Consider the following 20,566-nt stretch of genomic DNA (forward strand, 5'->3'; position numbering starts at 1 on the left):
AGGACCTGGAACAGTACACGTCGTTGGTTCTGAACCACATAGTGAACTGCACCAACTCAGTCACCGTGGACAAACGGGTCCGGGTCTACCCCAACACGAAGCCATGGATGACTGGGAAGGTCCAAAAACTGTTAAATGAGAGGGACAACGCCTTCTTCGCAGGGAAGCGCACACCGCTGTACAGCTCCACCAGGGCCAACCTAAAGCGCGGCATCAAAGCGGCCAAGGCAGAGCACAGAGAGAAGATTGAGGAATGCCTCCTGAGCAACGACTCCAGGCGGATGTGGCAGGGGGTTCAGCAGATGACAAACTTCAGAGCCAACAGGCTCACAGCCGCAGAGGACGACCCCCTGCTGGCGGGAAAGCTGAACACCTTCTACGCCCGGTTCGACGAGGGGCGAACGGAGGTAACCACAACACAGACACCACTCTCTCCAGCTCTCAGCAGCCTCACCCTCACAGAGCACGAGGTGAGACGCGTACTGAAGGCGGTGGACCCCAGGAAAGCCTCGGGGCCGGATGGCGTCCTGGGACGGGTGCTGAGAGACTGCGCCGACCAGCTGGCCGGGGTTTTCACCAACATCTTTAACCAGTCCCTGTCCCAGGCCACCGTCCCACCCTGCCTGAAAACCTCAACTATCATCCCAGTCTCGAAGAAAAGCACGGTGAGCTGCCTAAACGACTACCGCCCGGTGGCACTCACACCAATCATCATGAAGTGCTTCGAGAAACTAGTCCGGGCCCACATACTCACACGCCTCCCGCCCAACCTGGATCCATACCAGTTCGCCTACAGAGCCCACAGGTCCACAGAGGACGCCATAGCGACGACTCTCCACGCCACTCTATCCCACCTGGAGAGGGGAAACAGCTACGCGAGACTGCTCTTCGTGGACTTCAGCTCCGCCTTTAACACCATCCTTCCAGACAGGCTAGTGACCAAACTACTAGACCTGGGTCTATCACACTCTATATGTGCGTGGATCAAGGACTTCCTGACCGACCGCCCCCAGAGGGTGCGGGTGGGACCTCACACCTCCACAGCCCTCAGCCTCAGCACTGGGTCACCCCAGGGCTGCGTGCTAAGCCCCATCCTCTACAACCTCTACACCCACGACTTCACCCCCATCCACCCCAGCAACTACATCGTAAAGTTTGCAGACGACACCACCGTGGTGGGATGTATCTCGGGGGGGGACGAGGCGGCGTACAGGGATGAGGTAGAGCAATTGAGCAAGCTGTGCAAGGTTAACAACCTGCTGCTAAACAAGTCAAAGACCCAGGAATTCATCGTAGACTTCAGGAGGAAAAGGTCCGAGATCCTGCCCCTGCTCATCGACGGAGAGAGCGTGGAGATCTCAAACCTCCGATTCCTGGGACACAACATGCGGGATGACCTGACCTGGAAGGACAACACTAAAGGCACCATCAAGAGGGCACAACAGCGGCTATACACCCTGAGATGCCTCAAGAAACAACACAGCAAGAAGGAGATGCTGGTGGCCTTCTACCACGGCGCAGTGGAGAGCATCCTCACCTTCGGCATCTCCAACTGGTTCCACAGCTGCACGGCAGCGGAGAGAAGCGAGCTACAGAGAGTCGTGAGAACAGCACAGAAGATCACCGGCGCCCCCCTCCCCTCTCTGGAGGAGCTGTACAAAACACGCTGTCTCAGGAGGGCCTCCAAGATCTCCAAGGACCCGACCCACCCTGGGCACGAACACTTTGTCAAGCTGCCCTCGAACAGGAGGTACAGGACCCCGGCCGCTAAGACAAACAGACTGAAGGACAGCTTCTACCACAGGGCCGTCAAGGCCCTGAACACAGAAAAGGCCTAAGTTCTGGGCCCAGGACAGTCCGGACGGATTGTATGGCAGCTAGTGCTGAGGCACAAACATGTACATTTTCAAGCCTGCAAACTGTGACACTTTAAAATAATGTGAAAAAATACTTTCTTGTGAAATATGACAACCCTAGTTGACTATCTGTGCAGTATAGTACAGTGGATTGTGTACATAGCCTCTATTTTTTTTTTCAACAATATATTTATTGAGTTTTTTGAAAAAGATAAAACAAATCTTGAAAATAAATAATTAGTAATAATGATATATGTATATACTGTACATACAAGCAGATAACTCACCAGAATTGCCATACACATGTAGGCCTATATATAGTACGTACATTGATGGAGAGGCAATCATATAACTGAGCTCATATATACACATACAAAATAAAAGGGAGAGAAAAAATAAAATAAAGGTAATAATAAAAACATGAAAACTGTTAATTAAAAAAAAAAAATATATATATATATATATATATATAATAAAGAAAAGGGTACATTGCAACAGATACATTAATTATATCCAACTCCTACTCTACTCCTGGTCAATTCACACACCTGTTCAAATGGTTTATTGCAGAGTTTACATTTGTTCACGCCCAGGTTCGTCCATCCAGTGTGATAAGTCCTTGTCCTCCAGATATTTTATGAATGGGCCCCAAATACTTTGGAATCTTTCCTGCCTGTCTTTGAGTGTGTATGAAATTTTCTCTAATGGTAGACACCGAGACATCTCCCTAAACCATTGCACAATGCCTCTATTGATGTAAACCAGCTCCTTACCTTCTTGTGATTTTATGCATCTATGCTTTTTCTAAAATGTGTTTCTTTTTCCTTTCCTAAACACCAGGGGAGCCTCCCCTCCTAAATTTCGTTGTTTGGTACCTGTACTGTAGCAATGACAAATAAAGTCTATCTATCTAATAAAACGGCACATTCCACTCCATTCCATGCGACAAAAACAAACAAACATACAGGCAACTCCTTGAGCATTTTAACGTCAGTCCTCGTCCTCCATTTTGGATCTGAGTTCTGTGTCTCAGTAAGCTGTGGGTCTGTGCAGGTGGTGGCTATGTGTGTGTGTGTGTGTGTGGTTTTGGAGTGTTAGGTTAGTCTTACCCGCCCGGGCTCTGGGCTGCGTGCATGGTTCCAGAAAGCTGGTCTGCTGCTCTGTGAAGCCCTCACAGGAAGCAGAGCTGGCCAAGCTGAAGCCTGGGTGCAGCATGGGGGGGTTATTGACCAGGCCGGCCAGGGTGGGGAACCGTGCTAGCACCATCCGCCTAGAGGAAGCCAAGACAACAACAGGGCTAGTGGTGGTGGAACGAGAGAGAGGTGGAGAGAGAGAGAGAGACAGAGACAGAAAGAGAGAGAGAGAGAGAGAGAGAGAGAGAGAGAGAGAGAGAGAGAGAGAGAGAGAGAGAGAGAGAGAGAGAGAGACATGGGGCCTATACAGTAGAGGCAGACACTTTCCTTTCTGATTGGAGCTCAGACTTTGGCTCTCGGAGTGTGGGAAAGGAAGGTTCCAGGTTGAGTTTTCCCTCTTTCAGCCACAGAGGCCAAAACTGTACTGTGTTGTTGGAGTGTGTGTGTGTGTGTGTGTGTGTGTGTGTGTGTGTGTGTGTGTGTGTGTGTGTGTGTGTGGTGTGGCCTGCACTGTGCTGTTTCTTGGCTGTATGTCTGCTCGTCTTTGGTGAAGCAGGGATGCCAGAGGTTAGGCAGTTGCAGATCATCAGAAGCCTTCGGGAGGGTTAGAGCAGCACTGTCTCACACGCGCACGCGCACACACTCACCCGTCGTCTGAGTCTCAGCAGAGCTGCTGTCGCTAGCTGACAAGGGTCTGGAGCAAGAACATCCAGGCGGTCAATGGAAAGTGGTGTGTGTGTGTGTGTGTGTGTGTGTGTGTGTGCGCTGGAGTGTGAGAGAGAGTTTTGTATGTGTGCGCGTGAGTGTGAGTGTGTGTGTGTGTGTGTGTGTGTGTGTGTGTGTGTGTGATGGAGTGTGTGAGAGAGTTGTGTGTGTGTGTGTGTGTGTGTGTGTGTGTGTGTGTGTGTACGTATTAATATGTTTACAAAAATATGTGTCTGTAAGTGTACAGTATTTCTGCATTCTCCAAAAAGGATTATAGTGACTTAGGCATTACATTTCATCGATACATTGACCACTTAGTCCCTGGACCAGTAGATTACTCACTGTAGGAGGTTGATGGGGAGGAAGGGGTTAAAGTTATCCAGGCCGTCGGCCTGCAACGCTGACAGCAGAGACGCCGCAAGGTCATTGGTGGAGGAGGAGGCGGACTCTCCGTTGGATTGGCCGAAGATGGCCGTGCCCTCTGACCCCGTGCTGTAGAGAGACACGGAGCTGGAGGACTTGGACACTGGCTGGGACGACGAGCGGTGGCCCGACTCTGGAGGGAAGACGACAAGGAATGTCTGGGGTCAGTCGGATAAATCCATGTTCATAAACATATCAACAGCTAGAATGTGCATTGCAGGGCTATACGATCATAAAGTAGAATGGATAGATTATCACTGTAAAACGATCCGTTTTTCTTGTGCCATTTCAAATAACTGCACAAAAGTGCCTAAACACTTCAAAGATATAGAAAAACAGAAAAGAAAAGTTTCATATCGTATTGGTGCGAGTGCAGTTTTTGTCCTAACCTATAGATGACCTGTCTAAAAAAATTAATATATATATATATATATAAATATATATACAGTATAAAAACATTTTAAAAATGCAATTGATCTCTCTATTGAAAATAAGTGCCCAAAGAGCTCCACAAAGAGCAAAAACATGGCGACGAGTGACCTGGTTTTGGTGCGGATAATCACAGCCCGAGTCTGTTTGACACACTCAGTTTCTCCAGGACTATAAGCGTAGCCTGAAGCGTTACCTTTCCGGTCTTTGCTTCCTTTGTCCTCCTGCAGCCTGCTGAGAGCTCCTTTGAAGATCATGACCTGTGCCCTCTCCAGGTCTGCCAGGGCCACGCTCTGCTTGATGGGGCACGGCCTCACCGCCCACTTCACCATGCTGCGCACCACAAACTGGAGCACCGACCTCAACTCGGCATGGTCCTCCACCCCCCCGGGACCAGAGGAGCCTGCCTTGGAGGAGGCCAGGTCTGGGCTGGTGGAGGAGGAGGTGGAGGTGGTCGTGCTGGAGGGACCTGGGGGGTCTTGGTGCTTGGGGGCCAGCAGGAGGTCGGTGAACTTCCCACAGCTCAGGATGACCGCGAGGGACTTCAAGGCACCGAGGAGGAGGTAGGACACCCGGACGGCCCTCAGCTCCAGGGAGAAGACGTCTATCTTGGTCTGCTGGAGGGTTGATGATGGTGGTGGTAGTGGGCAGGTGGAGGTAGGGCCTTCCTGTTCATCGCAAGGGTCCATGACTGCTCTGAGCAGGGGAGAGGAGGGGGAAGATGAGAATGAAGGTTCCCTCTCTTTCAATCTTCTCTCCTCCGTCACCACGCCCCCTCCGTCATCGTCCGACATGACGCGGGCCATGTCCTCGTCCAGGCGCCGCTCTAACTCGCTCCACGGGACGCTCCCCTCCTCCTCCTCCTCCTCCTCCTCCTCCTCCTCCTCCTCTCTCTCTTCCTGGGAACAACTCTTCCTGGGCGGGTGGCATCTCGCACGTCCTCCCTCGTTCCCTCCCTCCTTCGCTCCCTCCTCCAGGAGGCCCGTCAGAAAGATCAGGTCTAGCAAGACAGAAGGTTTGAGGCCTCGGAATCGCGTGACGTCACACTGGGGCACATCACAGGGCTCCAGGGAAGAGAGCGGGGTGTCGCTGGGTGACCAAGAATTCAGGAAGCTTTGGTTAGTGGGTGAGAGAAACCCAGAGAGAGACATGCAACATGGGAGGTGGGAGGGGGATGGGTGGATCGAAAAGAGAAATGAAAAAAGAAAGAAAAGGGAAAAAAAAAGAAAGGAAGACAGGGGAAGAAAAAAAAGGAAAGGTCATAAGGGTGAAAATTAGACAAAGGGAAAAAAATAATGGTTAGACAGAAATGATCAGAAAGGAAAGACATGCACAAAGGGATGGAACTGAGAGACAGAGAGAACAACAGATGAATGTAGGAAATTAAGATAGCAAAAAAAAAACATGCGTATGTATGAGTGTGTGTGTGTGTGTGTGTGCGTGTGTGTGTGCAGATTTTGCATGTGTGTTTAATACCTGACAGACAGGTCTGCCTCCTCCCATTGGAGCTTGGCCAGGGGGCTTCCCTCCTTAAGTACCCCCAGTAAGGTTGCTCTTCGCCCGGTCGGTTTGTGGAGACACAGCCCCCCCGCCCGGAGCCCACTGTCCACCCCTCCTATCATGGCCAGCACCGGCCACACCTCCGAACACAGAGCGCTCAGCTGGGTCTCGGACAGCCCTGAGGGGCCCGTCACCAAGTCCCCTGCGCTCTCCCCTGGCTCCCTCTCCTCTGCACCTTTAGGGCTGAGGGGGCCTGCTTGATAGTGAGAAACAAGACACAGAAGCCAAGAAGCCTTCAGCCTTGCAGAACTTAATTAACTACAGTAGTTTGAGGAGAAAAAAAAACTCACACGGGCTAAATAGCTACTTAGGGTTCAATAGCTAGTGGTTTGACTCTATTTATTCCCTCAAAAGTCAAACCAAAACCAATCCTCAAACTCTGCAGGTGGGTGATTCACATCATCACAGATATACAATTTGAATATATCTCTATTGGGGGGGGGTGAGGGGGGGGGGGGTGTATGCTCTCTGGTTCTCTGGCTCCTTGGGGGTCCTGACCTTGCTTGAGCGTCCCCAGGCCTCCCTCTTTCATGAGGGGGCCGATGAGCTCCAGTCTGCTCTGCATGTGTTGGTTGATGTGGGGGGTCCAGCCGTCACACTGGTACAGCTTGCGGAGGAGCAGCACCGTGGCCTCCAGCAGGACCGTGGTCCGGGGGCTGCACAGGGGCTCACCGGGGAGGAGGTCACTGGGCATGCCCCGCATCTGCAGGTCACACAGCGCCACCTAGGGGTGGAACAGAGGACGCTCCGAGGATTAGGATGGAGGATTCAAAATGAAAATAACTAAATGACATTCTGAATAAAATGCCTTTCAAAAGACATCCAATGATATCATGCATTATATATAATATACATATTATGTCAACATTGAAAGAATTAATAAAGATTTTAGTGAGGTACCTTCTCCCCTGGGTTGCTACTGTAGAACAACACACAGGGGTACAACTCTGTGGCGTCCACACCTTCAAATGCCAGCTTTGGCTCCTGTCAAATCAAATACACAAAACCCATGCATCAACATACAAACAACAAACATACAGTCTGGTTGACAGTTTACAGTTAAATATAAGGTTTAAACCAACCAACTCTCTACCCACTCCACTGAAGTACCCCCAGGCTCATCCTATCCAATCCATCTCGAACTTTATCGGCTACCATAATAACTCTCACTTTCTTTCAACTACCCAGCATCTATCTACTGCATCGAATTGTCTTTAAACTTTTTTCCACTAGCGAAACAACACTTTGCAAGCCCACGAAGCTGGAACTTCTTTTTCTAGTTTAATTAGAAAATCCATATAGAGGAGTAAACAAGTGTACACTAGGCTCTTTCATCCTCATAAGCTCTCTGAAAAGACACAGATGACAGTGGAAAGACACTAAGCAGCACAATCGTCATAACCTCTCACGTTCGACACACTGACTGTGGAAACACACTCAGGGACTTTACACACTACAGGGCTGACCCGCACCATACTGTGCTGGCACAGATATTTTCCTTCCATTGTTGAAACTTGAAACTTAAACACTGTCCTTTCCAGCACTGTTACAGCAACTGTGGTGGGATGCGTACTCTGGTCAACACAGTACAGCTTCAGTTCAGCTTGCCTCAGCCCTGTGCTATGAATATGGGTTAACTGACAAAGAATTCCAGAACATTCACCACCTAGAGTGCCACGTGCGGTATTTATCTAGCAACAACACATAATTAATTGGCTGCAAAATTAAAGACTCTAGAACAATCTTGGGCGACTTTATTCACCATTGGCACTAAATGAATAAGCAGACCTTGTTGTTCTTGGCGAAGGAGATGGTCCTGGCCTCCATGTCCAGGATGCAGGTGATGGTGTCCCCCTGGGTGAAGGAGGGCAGGGCCCGGCCCAGCTCGCCCCCGTGGTAGAGGCTGCCGCTGTAGGCCCGGTACAGCCACATGTCCGTGGTGGTGCGGTGGTTGTAGTCGCGGATGGGCCAGCGCGACACGCCGATACACGTGCCCTCGTTTCCCTTGTTCTCCTTGGTGACGTAGAACTAGGAGGGGAGGGGGAGGGAAGAGAGGGGGTGAGGGGTTAATGAGTGGGGAGTAGGGCTGTCCCAAACGACTATTTCTAACGATTAATCTAGCGATTATTTTTTCGGTTAGTCGATTACTCTAACGACTAATTTAACGGTTAGTCTACCGATTATTGTTTTTTGCTGTTCGATTAATGTATCACTTAATTTTTCCAAAAATAATGGCTGTATTGTCTCTCTCTGTTTAACAGTGTCTTTATAAAGCACTCTGGGTAATAGCTGGCCATCAGGGTTTTTCCTGGCTCAAAATGAGGCGGAGGTGGTACCAGTGGTGTTTGACATCGGGGGGGGGGACCCATGAAGCAGGGCTGTCTGGGGGTCCTTAAACATCAAACACATAATTTCTTGCATTCTGGTGAATAATTGATATGCACCAATTTGTGCCCTTTCTGCATCAATTTATGGTGGAAAAAATGTCATTATTTATGTAAAGGAAAACACAATATTCAGGCACCAGATGACCATTCAAAATATAATGCAATATAAGGCTCTCGGGCATTCTGTACTTTCAAATATGTATTCTCCTTGAGCAGTCAACATCAACTATCAGCTATTTCGCTAGCAAACACGAAAGCTAACTTATTTGCGAAACAGCGCCCCCGCCACCACGTCGGCGCAGTGCCGCAATTGCAGTTTTACAGAAATCCACCGAGTGCAGCGCTTATAGAAAATACGACCGTCAGAGTTTTGTCGAGAGCGGCCGCCTCATAATTCTCTATGCAGGAAAAACCAGAAGACAAGACATACAAACTGTGGTGAGCTACATTGCTTGTGTAACATTAGCTAGTAGCCTCCTCCATGTTTCCACTGGTCGCAGCCATGTTGTTTATTTGCGACGCACCGACGCACATTACGCAAGTCGACGCGTCGTCCCAGCCCTAGTGGGGAGTAAGCCACTTCACAGTTCACAGATAAGGACAGTTCACAGGTTATGAGTGGCTTGGTGGGTAAGTTATGTAAAATAAGCCGTCTCTGCTCATCCCTTCAGAAACTTATTCTTCAGTATCTTTTTCTATGATTGAATAAAGCCATCACCCAAACTCACGATATTTCCATATTTCCATGGAAATACCGTATCTCTTATATAACGACAGTAACATTACCTTCCAGATGAAGCAGCCGGAGGTTATGGCTGTGGTGGCCAGGCCGTATCCCTTCCCTCCAGAGCCGTGGGACAGGACGTTCCCACTCTCCAGGGAACAGCAGATCAGCTTATACGGATCGAAGGAGAAATCTCCTATAGGAATACATTCATCGTCGCTGCCTGCCTCCTGGAATTACATACACGGTAAAGTAAACGTTGTTAGTTGCCGCAACTCAAAAAAATACTACTTAAAAGTCAATCAAATGTGTTACTATGAGTGTGTGAATTACCCTGTTAGAGCTGTCGGACGATTTGTCTTGGTTCTTCTTCACAGCTAAGGACTCCTCCCACATGCAAACAGAGAGAAGGCCGAACAGTCGATCGACGATCTGAGAGATGGGAAGGAAGGAGAGGGAACACAGAGGACAGCCAGGAATATTGAGTGAGTGGGTTTATTTTTTTTGTGACTGACAGTCAAGCTAGTAGTCATGTGTAGTGGTGGGCAGCTTCACCTGTTGGATGTGTGCTGGATCAGAGCAGGCAGGTAGAAGGCCCTCCAGAATGTGGAAGGCCAGCAGTTTGGTTCTCAAGTTTCGGAACCGTGTGGAACCTAAGGAAGATACGATCACACTCGACAGTGTTTCTTTCTCTTTCTGTACCGATGACAATGTAACGAACCGATAACAATACATAACAAAAATAGAATCTTTAATTCATGATCATAATAATTATTATTATTATTATTAGAAATAAAAGACGGCGATGGGTCTTACCTGAAGAGCACTTGTGGGAGATGATGGTCATGAGTGGATCGATCCACTTGACGAAGGCAGAGACCCTCTTGGTCACCCGTAGCGACAGGATGCGTCTCAGGAACACCAGGAAGTCCGCGAGCTGGGACTCCACCACCCTGCTGCTCCGCACCCCCTCCGTTCCTACAGCGGAGAGACAGCAAAATATTTTCTTTGGTTGTCATAGAGAAAAGAGGAAGCATATTTTTCCTACTTCTACACCCTTCGGCAAGACTGAGCATATTGCCGCTTTACACACTGTATGTCAGAGATACTTTTCTTTTTTTTAATTCTTTTTTTTATCATTTAGCAGACGCTATACCATGTCATCATAAGTAAAACCTTTCAATAAGACCCATCGGCAGTTTTTTTGGGGGGGGACATTATCACAGCTAACCAACACTAGGGCTACGAATGAACAAATCCTTCCTGTATAATCCTCTGCCTGCTCTGTCACATGACTTCACTAGAAGGGCATCGACTACTACTTCTACACATAGTTATCTTATGCAAAACTTAAATAACATACAACTCAAACCACCCTGGAACAACCCACCCACCCCACACCTCTCCCTCTTCCCCACCCTCTAGCTTGGCCTTCCTGATGATGGTAGTGTCCATCTCTGGTTCCTCTACTGAGCTGCTCTTGACCAGCGCCTCCTGCTGGTGGACCATGTGTAACAGGCTCTGCAGCTGTTCACACATCACGTCCATCAGAGCCTCGGACACGTCCAGGGGCAGGGCATCCTCACAAGAGCTGAGAACAGGAACACACACACACACACACACACACACACAAAAGCAGTGTTCATCCCTGGACCCAATGCTGTTTCACAAGGTGACACCGATTTTAAATCATCTCACATATTCTCAACGCACAACACAACATGCGCACGCATGCACACTCCTCCGTCAAATCCCAAATGCCTTCTCCTCTGATCTCACCTGGCAGCGATCGCCAGTATCTGCAGCAGACGGGCGCACGCCAGCTTGACCGCCCCACTCAGCAGCATGTGACCGGAGACGGAGGCAGCGAGCCAGCGCTGGTTCATCAGGACACACGTGTTGTCTGTGAGCAGCGACAGGATCTCCAGGATGCCACTCTTGACCATCACCACCAGATCCACGGGCTGGTAGTGGAAGTTCAGGGCAAACACCGTGGCCAGGAGCAGGTGTTGGTAGGACCCTGGAAGAGAGAGAGACAGAGAGAGATAGAGAAACATGTTGTTTTGATAGAAAATGGGGAAAAAGGGAGTCACCAACTAGCTACAGAAACAATATTACATTGATGGCTAGGTAGTAGGTACTAAAGCCTGGTTCCATTTCAGCTCCTAACCTCTAGCTCTAAAGTGTTCAGAGATCTAAAAAGGTCCAGAAAGACACAAGTAGTGTAGGACAGGATTGGTCCAAACCAGGAGAGGCTGGTGGAGGTAGAAAACGGAATGAGGAATGGTATAAAACACAGTTTGTTTGATACCATTCCTCATTCCGTTCCATGCATTACACTGAGCCCATCCTCCAGTTTCTACCTCCACCAGCTTCCCCTGGTGCCCTGGTAGATAGAAACTCAAGAGTATACCTGTCTGTTCCTTCTCCAGAAGGACCTTCTGTCGCAGGACACGCACCACCTGCTGGTAGAGTGTGTGTGCTGCGGCCTGCAGCTCTCTCTGGGCAGCCATGGAGGCAGACTGAGTGCCAGACTATGGAACATAAGCATAACCACACCATTATTAACATACAATACACTTTACTGACCATACATATTGTCACAATATAGTTTAGTTGGTTCTCAGCAATTTTGTGCGTGTAGCTAACCATGTATGATGTATTCGTATGATGTATAAGGTGCTATAGAGACTGACAGGTTTCTGAAGAAATATTTTGGGGTTGAGCTATGTTGGGTTGTGCTATGTTGGGCTGTGCTGTACTGGGCTGTGCTGTGCTATGTTGGGCTATGCCAGTGTTTCCCAAACTGTGGGGCGCGCCCCCCTAGTGGGGCGCGGGGGTACTGCAGGGGGGGCGCAGAAATAATATGGGAGGGGGAAAAAATGCACACACAAGAGCTGTAAACAAACACTGCTTGCTTAAGGTTACCATCAGGGGTGTTGTGGGCGTTGGATGATTTTATAATAAAAATGAAAACCTGAATGGAGCGCAGGCCATAAACTGTAACAGAGGCAGCGAGGGGGCGCGAGCCCAGGAGGGGCTCCATTCACGTCATTGACGCGCGCTCTCCCTCCCCATCATTCCAGCTATCTAGCAGCAACAACAACAATGGATACGTTTATGAAAGAGCCAGAAGCTAAACGAAAAGCGAAGGAGCCCATGACAAACGTCCCAAAGCCAAAGTCAAGAAAGTATGACGATACATACCTCTCCCTGGGCTTCACGTCTAATGTGGTCGGTGCGGAGGAACGACCACTGTCCTCTGTCTCAAAACTTTAGCGGCAGATAGCATGAAGCCTAGCAAGTTGAAACGTCACTTGGAGACCACACACCCGACTGATGTGAAGAAGCCCCTCGATTTCTTCAAGAGAAAACTCCAAGAATACCGTGGTCAGCAGAGCCGTTTCGTTAAAACAGCATCTGTTACGTCTAATGCTCAACTTGCCTCCTACAAAGTGGCATATCGTATCGCCCAGTCTAAAAAACCACACACCATCGCTGAGGAGTTAATACTCATTGCTGCGATAGATATGGTTTCACATATGATAGACGAGGCAACAGCCCAAAAACTCAAAGCTATCCCCCTGTCAAACAACACTATTGCGAGACGCATCAATGACATCTCAGAAGACATGAAAGAGCAGCTTGTTGAGAAAATAAAAGACCAACGCTTTGCGCTCCAGGTAGACGAGGCCACAGATAGTAACAAGGACTGTCTGTTAATAGCGTATGTCAGACACATTGATGCGGAGGGTTTGAGCGAGGATTTGCTATTTTGCAACTATGTCCCAAACAGAGCAACAGCTGATGAACTGTTCAAAATCATAGACAGATACCTGAGTGAAGTTGATCTGAAATGGGAGGACTGTGTGGGGATATGCACCGACGGTGCCCAGGCCATGGCAGGAAAACGGGGAGGGCTCCAGACGCTCAAGCGCGTTGCACAGGGAGGCACTCGCGTCAAAGCAGCTGAGTCCAGAGTTGAATGACGTTTTGTCTGATGTTATCACCACCGTCAATTACATAAAAACAAGACCACTGAAAGCTCGCATTTTTTCCGCTTTGTGCGAGGAGATGGGCTCCGAGCACACAGCCGTGCTATTTCACAGCGAGTCGCGTTGGCTCTCTCGCGGAAAGGTGCTGTCCAGGGTGCTATCGCTGAAAGATGAGATCCGAATCTTCTTGGAGGAGGAAGGGAACGAACTTGCCAGCAAGTTTAATGATGAAGACTTCCTCATGAAATTGGCCTACCTAAGCGACATGTTTGAGAAGCTCAATGAATTGAATCTACAGTTGCAGGGCAACAACACACACCTTCCACATCTGGCAGACAGGATACAATCTTTCACACGGAAACTGGACATGTGGGGCAGGAGACTTGAACAGGGGGACATCGACTCATTTGGGAATCTGAAGGCATTCATCGAGACCAATGAGCTGCAGAGCACAGTGGTTCCATGTATGAGAGAGCACATCTCAGCCCTGAAACAAAGCTTCCAGAAATACTTCTCTGTGGATGACAGTGCCAAATACGACTGGATTAGAGATCCATTTGTTGCACCACCACCTGCCGTGTTCAGCACTGCGGAAGAGGAACAGTACATCGACATGACTTCAGAGTCAACCATGAGGCTGCAGTTCACATCCACGACTTTGGCTGGGTTTTGGATCGGAGTGGAGAAGGACTACCCTCTCATTGGACAGAAAGCTGTGGGAATACTGCTGTTTCAGTATGACTTTTATTAAACTGAGGATCCTCCCGCGCACGCCCACATACAACATCCGGGTCTTACATGCAACATTATCAGGTCACCCCTAGGTGTCCCTGTAACACAGGCTACTAACATATGCCTATATGTAACAACTGCTGCCTTTTGCAACATCGTACCTGTGTGAGATAGGCTTTTCAACTGTTCAAAAGCTGTTCAAAAGCAAATACAGGTCGAAGTTGAACATTGAGAATGAACTGAGAGTGGCAGTCTCAAAACAACAACCCCGCTTTGAGAAGATTTGCAAGGCAAAGCAAGCACACACAAGTCATTGATCGTAATTGTGATAGGAATGTGAGGAGTAAGAATAGTGATGCAGTAGAAATTAGTTAATGTTGATATTTTGAATATTTCAGTGGCACAGGATCATTTGCCAAGCACTTATGTTCCTTTTCAACCCATAATAAAATATAAAACTATAGTTGGATATATGTCTTGTTATTATTAGAAGAGAAAATGTAATGTTTTTACAACTTTATACAATTAATTATATCAATCTAGGTGGGGACCGGGTTAGGGGGGGCTCGAAAATATTTCCAATTACCCAAGGGGGGCCTGATTGAAAAAGTTTGGGAACCGCTGGGCTATGCTGTGCTGTGCTGTGCTATGTTGGGCTATGCTGTGCTGTGCTGGACCTTACCGTGTAGTGGTTCATTTTGTCGTTGGCTCCTGGCGGGAGGCAGTCGGTGATGGGCGTGCCCAGGCCGAAGCAGCCGGACAGGAACTGCAGCTGCACGGACTGCAGGAGGCCAGGGAAGCGCGGGGGCGGCGCCAACGACGACCCGCTGCTCTTGTCCTCCATCTCCGACAGGAAGGAGGAGATCTGGCACAAGGCCTCCAGACGCACCTACGGTAAACACAGAGGAAGACATGGGAAAAAGAACAACAGCTTTGTTCTACTGTTTCACTGAGACAGCTGTGGGCCCCAAACCTACAACAGTTGTGTTGCGCTGACTTGTGAAAACACACACCCTGACTTGGTGGGGTAGTGGTGGTCTAGTGGATAGTGAGTTGGACTTGTGATCGGAAGGTTGTGAGTTCGAATCCCGCCTGAAACCACACCACTACTAGTGTGTCCTTGAGTAAGGCACTTAGCCCTCAGTTACTCCAGGGGGAATGTCCCTGTAATTCGTAATTGTAAGTCGCTTTGGATAAAAGCGTCTGCTAAATGGCAAAATTATTATTAAATTAATTATAATTAATTATTGAATTGTCCGGCTATTGTATATAGTCTAGAGTAGACAATTTAGATCTTTGATGACAATTCAAACACAATTGATGACATGTATAGAATACAGTGGACGTCATAAAAACACAATTTATGACGGACAAACACCATTCAGAAACTATGTTGTGAAACTATCTTGCCTTTATTTGCCTTATTTGTTCTTTTTAGAACTACTTCCACTTTATTTCTCTTGGTCACTGCAATGTTGAGGAACTGAAGCCTATGAATGTTACTCTCTTATACTTAAGAGAGTAAACTTGAAACTTGAAAAACAACTATGACTAGGAGGTGTGACTACAGTGGGACCATATAATTATGGTAATTATAAGTCACATTTATTTTTATTTTTTATTCATAAAAAAGCTTCAGCTAAATGTCATACAGCATGTACACAATGAAAGCGAAAGTGAAAGTATGATGACTATAATTTTGTTGTGCATTTTGACAAGAAGAAACACGAGTCGGGTGGAGAAACCTGGTACCTCGGCCCTGTGCTGCTGCTGGGACATGGCCAGGGTGATGGCCTTGGGGTCGGCCTGGCTGCCCGCCTCTCTCTCCAGCAGACTGGAGGAGGAAGTGGACGGCCGCAGGAGGCTCCCGCACAGGAAGTGGAAGACCTGACCCAGGACGGGTGAGCTGCCCGCGCCGCCCTGGCAGAGCGTGGTGGTGGGGCTGATGCACTGGCGGAGACGCTCCCAGGCGTCCTTCATGATGCCCAGGGAACAGAGGGGCAACCCTGGAGGGCATAGGGGGGGGGGGGGGGGGATGGGGGGGGGTCCGGTGTTTACATGTCTAATGTCCTCTTATCTTCTTGATAGTATGGTCTGACATCATTGTGAGCTGTATGGGGTTTTAGGCTTGCATCCTGGTGCGGTGAGAGTCATTTTTATGACTCGTAGAATAACTTTCCTACTTACCCATTTTATTCTTAAAAGAGTTTCTGGAGTGGTCTGCTGACTAAACGAGGACACAGAATGCAGTGTGTTAGCAGTGATACAGCAGTGGGTCGCGGTGGGGTTAAATGTCTATTGATAACACGTACTTGTTTTCGACTTTCTGAGGTGAATCGGAGCTCTGTCTTTGGGCTGAGCAGAGAATCTTGCGATGAAGTGGATTTCCTGTGGGGATGAGACATTTACGGTAGGTGGATTAATCTACAATATGAAAAGTAAGGGTCATCACTCAGAAAGCAAACCATGAATTCCAACATCATGTTTATACACACACACATTCTCTCACACTCACATTCTCTGTCTCACACACACACACACACATACACACACACACACACATAGATACACACACACACACACACACACACACACCTGGGTCCCGCACTCTCGGCCTGGCTGCTCTCCACCTCGCTGGGCTCCTGCCAGGCGGGCCGGACCCCCAGCAGTAAGAAGACACAGCGGGACACCAGCAGGTGGCAGGCTGCAGGGAAGGACAGGCCCTCCTCCGAGCCCCTCCGCCTCTCCCACTGCCTGTGTGGGGGCTCTCTCTCTGGGGTCCCCGGGCTCTCGGTGCTGCTGGGGAGGGTGCTGGTCCCTGACGACTCGTACACCGTCTCATTCTGCTGGAGCTGCATGGCCTCTCGCGTGGCAAGGAAACACTGGAGCACCTCTGTGGAGACACGGAAGGGACCGGGGATGACGGGGATATGGTGAGCCTTAACTCGTTTAGTGCTGAGGGGGAATAAGGTCGCCCATGAATGCTAGAAGGCCAGCGACACTGTTGAGACACGATCGACAGATCGTTTTATTCAAAGCATAAAACAGCCTCTAGGCTTAGCCATTGATGTGTGTCTGTGTGTGTGCGTGTGCATGTGTGTCAGGATTCAAAAGATAGTCCTACAAAGAACTGAGCTCCTTTGTTAGTATGGAGAAGCACCTCATTTGGAAGGCTTCTTCTAGAATCTGTTATACTGTGTTCCACGTCAACTGCCCCTCTTAGATAAAGCAACCAAAAAATCGATCCAAAGTAAAAAAAAAACATTCTTTGTAACATGCAAATAAAAATAAAAAAATCCACAAACTATAGATCTAGTCCAGATCTATAACCCAGAGCCATCGGAACCAGAACCTCTCCTCTCCTCCTGCCCTGCGCGTGGCTCAGGTGGACCAGAGAAAGAGTCTGTGCTTGTTTACCCGGCAGGTACATACTGCTGATACTGGGTGTGTCCTCATCAGGTCCCTCCTCCTGGTTGTGTTCGGCAGAGGGCGGAGCCTGCCCCCCCTGGCCGCCGCCGCCGCCCCCCAGCTCGGTGTCCTTACCCCCCGCCTGCTCCCCCCCGGAGGAGGTGCCCGCCTCCTGCCTGTCCTCGCTGGGACTCTGGGAGCCCTGAGAGCTCTGGAGGGAGCAAAACAAAGGAGGAATAAAATCAGGGTTGTCATCAGGAAAATATATAAAACCTGTGTGTGTGTGTGTGTGTGTGTGTGTGTGTGTGTGTGTGTGTGTGTGTGTGTGTGTGTGAGAACAACTGACAGAAAAAAAAGACAGAATTACACAACTTTAATGGTTATCTTATTTCATTAATTGAACTTTAATTATTTATTAACGTAAATTATTAAAACCGTAATAGTTATTTAATGATTACTTAATTTCCCTAAGTTAAACTTTAAGTTAATTTTAATGGTTATTTAATTCTCATTTAATGGTTATCATACAGCAGAGAAAGTGGTCTCTGGGTGAGGAGACTATGAACAGGGTCATGTGTCTATCCAGTAGCCAGCTACCTGTTTGGTGGCAGCCAGCGCCTGTGGGTTGGCTGTGGTCCCTGGGGTGTCCTTGTGGGCCAGCAGAGTGCTCCTGATCTTATACACCATCTCATAGATCTCCATCAGCATCTCACAGGGCTCGTATCTGCCGGGGGGAGAGGGGAGGTGACCACATAGGTAGTACAGACACTTCTGTAGAGTGTATGTGCTGTTTTCGCAGCACTGGGTTGTTCCTGTAATGCGCATGGTACTGCATCATCTGTGTTTGAAAGGTGTGTGTATGACTAAAGTTAGATTTTATTTCATCAAGGACTGTCATTTCAACAGTCCCTGTTCTAACGCTCTATGTAAACCTAATGGATTACATTTCTCAAATGATTTAGAAACAGACGAGAGTAAAATCAAGGTTTTATATGTCTGTGAATCCAGAAGAATTGGTATGCTCCTGAAATACTTATCGCATCAATCATTTTGGTGTAGCATGGTGTAGCATGGCATAGTGTAGCATGGTGTAGCATGGCGTAGCATGGCGTAGTGTAGCATGGTGTAGCATGGCGTAGCATGGCGTAGTGTAGCATGGTGTAGCATGGCGTAGCATGGCGTAGTGTAGCATGGTGTAGCATGGCGTAGCATGGCGTAGTGTAGCATGGTGTAGCATGGCGTAGTGTAGCATGGTGTAGCATGGTGTAGCATGGTGTAGCATGGCGTAGCATGGCGTAGTGTAGCATGGCGTAGTGTAGCATGGCGTAGTGTAGCATGGTGTAGCGTAGTGTAGCATGGTGTAGCATGGTGTAGCATGGTGTAGCATGGTGTAGCATGGTGTAGCATGGTGTAGCATGGCGTAGTGTAGCATGGTGTAGCATGGTGTAGCATGGTGTAGCATGGTGTAGCATGGCGTAGTGTAGCATGGCGTAGTAGTGTAGCTCTACTTACTTGTCCTGCCAGTAGGCCTCGTCCTGCAGCCCTGTGTGTTTGAGGAGGGCAGCCAGGCTACAGCGGCACGCCGTGTCCAGCAGGGAGTCACCCGTAAGACCACCACAGTCCCAGTCTGTCACGGGAGGGAGGGAGGGAGGGAGGGAGGGAGGGAGGGAGGGAGGGAGGGAGGGAGGGAGGGAGGAGGGACAACACATTACTGGTGGATGGACGCATTGTATAATATTATAGCACTCAAGAATTCCTGCAAAGTAGAGCATCCTGCCATTGAATGATTGACGAAACCTGTACATTTCCGTCTCCCAGAACTTTGTGAACAGCCTTGGGAAGGAGTGAATACATACAGTACATCATCCACACAGACCGTCTCACACTGTGCAGTGTTTCTACCTCTGCTGATGGCATACTCCTTCATCTTCCTCCACAGCCCGCTGGCAGGCTCTCTAGACGAGCCCAGAGCCAGCTCAATCAGCATGCTGCTCTCCTCATCCAGACACAGGTGGTCTGGGAGCTTGGCGTCGGGGCAGCCCAGCAGCACAGCCTCCGTCAGCCATCCGGTGCTGGAGTCTGTACAGAGGGGGAGACACAAATTGGATGGGTGGAGAATAGAGAACCGTGATGGATCGCTTCATTCCCACAAGTGCTCAATGAGATTGTGTGCTGAACGAATACAATATCTAGAAGGGAATATTGTGACTGTAACAAGCTCCAAGAAATGAAACGGCACTGATGCAAGACTGGCACAGCGCCACGCTGTGAACTTTGGCGGTGCCACTATGTACACATTTCATGGCAAATTAAAATATAGATTTTATTAAAAACGAATGTGAAAGAGAAAGCGTCATGATGTTCCTCAGTGAATTCAGCGTTTTAGACGATGTTTTTTGGTGCGTTTTGACAAAGCAATCCATCTCCACGCTGTTTGAAAAACCCTGGGCAGAACCCTGGTACAACTGTATGTACTGACTGTCATTTCCTGTCATTAACCTAGCCAGGAAGTCAGCATGTAGTCCTTTCAAAGCGATTGGATGCTGATGCTGCTGCTGCTGCAGGTGGGTGGGTCATTCGGGCCATACGTACCCAGCTGTTCAAAGTCCATCTCCAGCCCGTTCCGTAGGAGAGGGTTACAGAGCCAGTACTCTGACATCCTCTCCTGGGCGGAGGGGGGCGGGCCCTGCAGCATCCCTCCCAGGCAGCGGCCAATGGCCAGTGCCACCGATCTCTCCAGGTCCAGAAGCCACACCCACCCCACGTCCTCCTCCACTCCTCCGTGTCCAACCCCTGAGCCCTCTGTTTTGTCTGGGAGAATCACACAATCACTCTGTTACAGTAGGAAGGTTAGTATTGGCAATGTTGTTATATGTATTGACCTGTGACTGGTCGAGAATGACATGGGAGGTACTACAATTGTAGTCGAATAAGCATGGTGTGTGTGTGTGTGTGTGTGTGTGTGTCCAAATACAAGTGCATACCTGTGTGTGTGCGTATGCATGCCTGTGTGTCCAAATGCAAGTACTGTGTTTCTGTGTGTATGTGTGTGTGTGTGTGTGTGTGTGTGTGTGCGTGTGTGCGTGTGTGTGCATGCGTGCCTGTGTGTGTACGCATGCATGGATGACATGTGCGTGTATGTACGTATGCATGTGTGTGTGTGTGTGTGCATAATATGCGTGTGTGTGTGTACATGCATGCATACTATATGTCT

The 20,566-nt window shown here is 48.9% G+C and overlaps 1 protein-coding gene across 1 annotated transcript in view; it reads right to left on the reverse strand.

The window, feature by feature from the left end:
- LOC308155303 (putative E3 ubiquitin-protein ligase HERC1) overlaps nt 1–20,566 on the reverse strand; it is a gene marked incomplete at its 5' end in the record, with an annotated part of 59,266 nt that overhangs the window by 24,500 nt on the left and 14,200 nt on the right. The window contains 24 exons of the mRNA XM_080528602.1: nt 2,966–3,126; nt 4,037–4,250; nt 4,743–5,659; nt 6,023–6,299; nt 6,605–6,830; nt 7,007–7,090; nt 7,895–8,134; nt 9,280–9,447; nt 9,551–9,649; nt 9,773–9,870; nt 10,034–10,195; nt 10,636–10,808; nt 10,997–11,237; nt 11,631–11,751; nt 14,627–14,833; nt 15,697–15,950; nt 16,132–16,171; nt 16,257–16,332; nt 16,540–16,837; nt 17,362–17,545; nt 17,950–18,076; nt 18,865–18,979; nt 19,255–19,431; nt 19,945–20,163. Coding sequence (XP_080384728.1) covers nt 2,966–3,126; nt 4,037–4,250; nt 4,743–5,659; nt 6,023–6,299; nt 6,605–6,830; nt 7,007–7,090; nt 7,895–8,134; nt 9,280–9,447; nt 9,551–9,649; nt 9,773–9,870; nt 10,034–10,195; nt 10,636–10,808; nt 10,997–11,237; nt 11,631–11,751; nt 14,627–14,833; nt 15,697–15,950; nt 16,132–16,171; nt 16,257–16,332; nt 16,540–16,837; nt 17,362–17,545; nt 17,950–18,076; nt 18,865–18,979; nt 19,255–19,431; nt 19,945–20,163 — 4,878 coding nt within the window. The remainder of the gene's footprint in view (nt 1–2,965; nt 3,127–4,036; nt 4,251–4,742; nt 5,660–6,022; nt 6,300–6,604; nt 6,831–7,006; nt 7,091–7,894; nt 8,135–9,279; nt 9,448–9,550; nt 9,650–9,772; nt 9,871–10,033; nt 10,196–10,635; nt 10,809–10,996; nt 11,238–11,630; nt 11,752–14,626; nt 14,834–15,696; nt 15,951–16,131; nt 16,172–16,256; nt 16,333–16,539; nt 16,838–17,361; nt 17,546–17,949; nt 18,077–18,864; nt 18,980–19,254; nt 19,432–19,944; nt 20,164–20,566) is intronic.

The sequence above is a fragment of the Nansenia antarctica genome (genome assembly GCF_963989245.1).
Source record: "Nansenia antarctica genome assembly, chromosome: 4".
NCBI classification, from domain to species: Eukaryota; Metazoa; Chordata; class Actinopteri; order Argentiniformes; family Microstomatidae; genus Nansenia; species Nansenia antarctica.